Source organism: Pollachius pollachius (genome assembly GCF_949987615.1).
Source record: "Pollachius pollachius genome assembly, contig: scaffold_67, whole genome shotgun sequence".
Classification (NCBI taxonomy): Eukaryota; Metazoa; Chordata; class Actinopteri; order Gadiformes; family Gadidae; genus Pollachius; species Pollachius pollachius.
Window position 1 is genome coordinate 127,501 of NW_027641139.1, and position 5,000 is coordinate 132,500.

The window sequence follows — 5,000 nt, forward strand, 5'->3', positions numbered from 1 at the left end:
AAGGTCCCCGAGGGAAACACATCGATCGTGGCGAAGATGAGTCACGGTGGTTACAGTTGAAGTCGTACAGTAGGGTACGTCTTGACTTGGACAAGGTATGGCGTACGGCACGATGTGAATTAAATATCTGTTTTTAGATTGTTTTTAATAGCATAGTACGAAAACAAAGTTATTCATAACACTTTATTTTCTTAATTCATAACACATTTGGTCCAGAAGTCTGGAACCAGGGACCTTGGTTGCATGTTTGATTGGTTTGGTCTGGGGGTCTGAGTTTCAGTGACCATGGAAAACACAGGGCAGCGGGGAACACCCCCGGATGAACCTACAACCCTCCCAAGGAACTTTAATAGGTCCATGGGAACACCCCCTTTCCCCTGGCAGCACTGACTGTTTGGAAGAAGAAGACTTTGGAAGGTTTAAAAGGACTCCTCCCAAAACCTCTCTGAACCAGAAGTAAAAATAGGTTTGAGGAGTTCCAGAGAGCTTCAATAGGAATTGAAATTTACCACCGAAATGTTCGGATGATTAATTTAACTAATTATTGGATTGTCAAAATGATGTACTGGTTGTTCAATGTGTGGGTTTATTGATTGGATAATTGGTTCTCATTGGGTGTTGGATGTTAAAACATTCAAGGTGAAACATTCCACACATATAACAGGCCTATACCATGGACTGTAATGTAAACGGTCGTTATTTTCATCCCAAATAAACACATGTGGGATATTGTTGTTACATGCTGCCATTCGTCGACTTATTGATACTGAAGAGAAAACGTGGCCACAATGCCGATACGGAGATACCCTCACACCGTTAAGAACAGAAAGTCAGACCTTGCTTCTCCATTGTCCAGTGTAATTGTAATTGCCGTATGAACGATCTCACTTGTAACCGTACTGAAGCACGCTGCGACCAACGTGTGGAAGGTGTATCGGCGTTTTCATCCGTGCGGTAATGACAATATAAATTGTATTCACAGTGTGCCATAATTACGTTCAAGATTCTTTGTGTAAGAAAATACCTGCTGGCATTGAGCACGAGAATATCTTCAGTCTGACGCACAGATACGCAAGCGCCACCTCTTCAAACGGTGCTTATATTAGACTATATGAAGCCAGTAGCCTTCACCCAAGTTTATCTCGATTACTTTATTTAATTTAAATTAGAAAGATGCTATGCCATACGAATGATATGATGATTAATGATTTGTGAGTTATGTATTTGCATACATATTAGTAAACCTCGACGGCGTGGCCTGGTTCCGTTCTTCTTCGTACTTGGGAATTGAGATGGTCAAAAATAATCATTTCAAATAAAATAAAAATGCACGATTTCATGTTTAAAAGTATCGTCGTCCCATCGCTCGGATTAACTTTATTTAGAAAGGAAGGGCCGTTTGATATGGACGGGAATACAGCCTGTGTATATAAATCTACTCTGTCTATTATCTGGTAAGGTGGCTGGGTGCTGTGTCTCGTCTGGCTCGGGAAGGATGAGAAGAGGAAGGTGACGTGTGGTTGATATCATCTGGAAGGCGTCACGGCGTGACGTCTAGACGAGTTCCCACATGAAGGTCAAAAATGACTCGGAGGGTTAACGCACATTTTTTCGAAACTCAAATGCATTGAAATTATAAGAGTTTCAATGGTGTCGAACAATCATGTTGGTGGGTCTTCGCCCTGATATCTTTCAAGTTTTTTCTGAGTCTGGAAACTAGAGTTATACTGCCCTCTGTCGGGAAAGATAGACGTTGATACAAAACCATCAATATTTTAAAGTAAGAAACAGCAATCACTAGCTCACCGTAAATAAATAATCGTAAAAAATCAGTTGATAATATTTGGATTTAAATAACTCACTTTTATTCGTCAGTTATTTGACTACTTGTCATCAGTCATTATTCACGCAGTACAACAGTAGGACTTTTTCAACCCCCTATCTTACATTATCTGAAGACAAAATTTGCACCGCGACAGCAGTGATAAAGTACCTGTTGCAGTACAGTATCGTGCCACTAGATGTCATACCATCGTCATATATCAACTGTAGCTGTACTGTCCTAAAGGGGGGGGGGGGGGCTTGCGTCTACAACATAACCGGCTGCAGTATTGGGCTTGTTTTAATGTTGTATTCAATGCTCTGCCCTATATCGATATAAGTGGACGTTTATCGGGAGTATTGCATGATTATAGAGACATGACAACACGCGTGTCTTCAGCTACGTGCGACATCGGAAACCCGACAGCATCCATCCCATCCCTTCGGGTGTCTTCGTGTCTTTGAACAACGGAGTGAGTGGGGGGAAGAAACTAAGGGATCACTTAAAGATCGATTTAATTGTTCCCAATACATCGACCAATCAGTCCGTCGCCCAGCTCTTCCAACCTCAAATGACCTCTGGGCGCAGACTCGCGCCAATCAGCGTGCGCGTGGCGATGTTGAGCGCGATGCGCATTCGTGCGGGTCAGTAGCGTTGTCATAAAACAAGTGTGGCGGCGGTGACAAGTCGCACGCCGTCGTTGAAGCAATGCCAGGCGTAACAAAGTACAATTTAGTGGACGATGTACACGATTTGAGGATCCCCATGCACAACGAGGACGTGTTTCAACATGGGGTGTGCTTCGAGGCGAAGGTAAACCTATCGGTCTTCCTGCTGCAACAGATCATTAGAAGTGACACATAGTGGTGTCATGCAGTTATTATTATGATCATCACTACGCGATTTGAGACTGGACCTTATGATGCTAGCTGGGAGTATTTTATGTTCATAGAATTAAGATTTCTCTTTTTTTTTATTTCCTCATGGAATGTGCAGTACATTGGCAGTTTGGAGGTGGGTCGACCAGGCAGCCGAATGGAGATAGTTGCTGCAATGAGGAGAATACGGGTAAGTGACATAAGTGACCCTTCTGAACTAGTAACTAGGTAACCAACTATTAATACCCGACCCGTACAACTGTTTGTGTTTGTGACATTATTGTGCATCGTTTTTTTTGTTACATTCTTTTAAAACAGAAAATGTTTACGTGAGCTTGGCCACATCTCTCTCTCTCTCTCTCTCTCTCTCTCTCTCTCTCTCTCTCTCTCTCTCTCTCTCTCTCTCTCTCTCTCTCTCTCTCGCTCTCTCTGTCTGTCTGTCTGTCTGTCTGTCTGTCTGTCTGTCTCTCTCCATCCCTCCATCCCCAGACACTCCAACCTCTCTCTCCAACCCCTGCCCCCTCCCCCTCTCCCCCCTCTCCCCCATCTCTCTCTGATTCACTTAATTTGCTATGCATATGTTTAAAGAACCCTTAGTCACTCCTACCTTCTGCATTAATTATTATCCATGGGAACTATACATGCATCTGTACATTTATCCTGCTGATTTCTAAGACATGATATTAAGGCTCTGTATTTATACTGTATAATGATTATGTTAAGGCTCTATATACTGTATAATGATTATGTTAAGGCTCTATATACTGTATAATGCCTAAATCATGAGATACAAGAGGATTACAGTCTGAGATTATTCTCAGAATCTCAACCGAACGTTCGTTTTTTTCCTTCCTCGTCAATCACAGTTCTCCTAATTCCAGATTATACTCTGGAACCGTCAGCTTCTTTTTGCACTCGTGGTCTAATCCACCGCACGCTGGTCACTAGTGCGCCGTAGCGTCTAATCCACCGCACGCTGGTCACTAGTGCGCCGTAGCGTCTAATCCACCGCACGCTGGTCACTAGTGCGCCGTAGCGTCTAATCCACCGCACGCTGGTCACTAGTGCGCCGTAGCGTCTAATCCACCGCACGCTGGTCACTAGTGCGCCGACGCGCCTGGAGGTCGTGACCTCGGCGTCAGGTCTCAGAGGGGATTTAGCCGTAGCGGTGGTGGTGTCAGCTGATCCGACAGGAACATCTCCTCTGTTGTCACCGGGAGGTCAGGCTGCCCCCCCCAGTGTCAGTGGGTGACCCCCAGCACCCCCAGGGCGGTACCACCACCCACCCACAGCCTGGAAGGTCGTCTGTGTGAGGTTATGATGCTAGTGTAGTTAAGTCTGGTGTAGACTAGTCTACACCAGACTTGTGTTGTCTTGTGTAAACTAGTCTAGTTTTGGGTGGTGGTCTATATCACTACAGTAAACTATATCACGTACCCACACTGACACACACACACACACACACACACACACACACACACACACACACACACACACACACACAAACACACATTAATTGCGCACACACACACAGACACGCGGGTATGCACATACACACACAAACAAAGTACATAGTGCAGAGAGTATGAATGGAATGTAAGCTTTGAATATTAGGGAATCAATATTGTAGACTTTTTAATTGTTTGTCTTCTAATGCGCCAAAAGCAGGTATAACGTGTGCTGCTGTGGGTCCCAGGTGTGTTTCTGGTGGCTATACTGCTGAGGGAACCATGGCTTGTTTAAATATAGTTAATAAGCAGACATGAAGTGCTCTGCGGCTTTAAATGAAAACATCATATAAAGATGGAACAGTAAATCATTGGTGAGGACCAACACGAGATCAGAGGCTCCATCACCGTTGATCTCCTCTCCATCAGCGTCTCCCCTGCGTGTCCCATGTTCTCACATGGCAGAGGCTGAAGCCGTGGCCTTTTGGATGTCGGCTCTCTGATCTTGGCTCGTTGGCCTGACGCAGGGCTTCAGGAAGGAGGAATCACTGTCCCTGTCATGCGTTGGTCCCCGGCTGTGTAGCGCCTGTCTGAAAGACTGGAAACCTTAAGGAAAGCAAGTGTAGGATCATGTAGCATTGTTCTCAGCACACACAGTTGGGTTGAGAGAAAGCACTATTTTCTTTTCTTATTATCTGAATGAATTGACATGGAGATAACAGTCCGTATCCACATCCTGCTGGTGACAAGAGCTTCACCCTCACTGCAATACGGACACTGAACTCACAACGCCTTCGTCCATAATATCTCCATACAATATGCACTATATGTAGTAGTATGTTTGTGTTGTGT

The 5,000-nt window shown here is 44.6% G+C and overlaps 1 protein-coding gene across 1 annotated transcript in view; it reads left to right on the plus strand.

The window, feature by feature from the left end:
- Window positions 1-2,530: 2,530 nt before the first annotated feature.
- Window positions 2,531-5,000, plus strand: part of LOC307091739 (carboxyl-terminal PDZ ligand of neuronal nitric oxide synthase protein-like) — a gene marked incomplete at both ends in the record, with an annotated part of 13,406 nt that continues 10,936 nt past the window's right edge. The window contains 2 exons of the mRNA XM_079759388.1: window positions 2,531-2,635; window positions 2,819-2,890. Coding sequence (XP_079615514.1) covers window positions 2,531-2,635; window positions 2,819-2,890 — 177 coding nt within the window. The remainder of the gene's footprint in view (window positions 2,636-2,818; window positions 2,891-5,000) is intronic.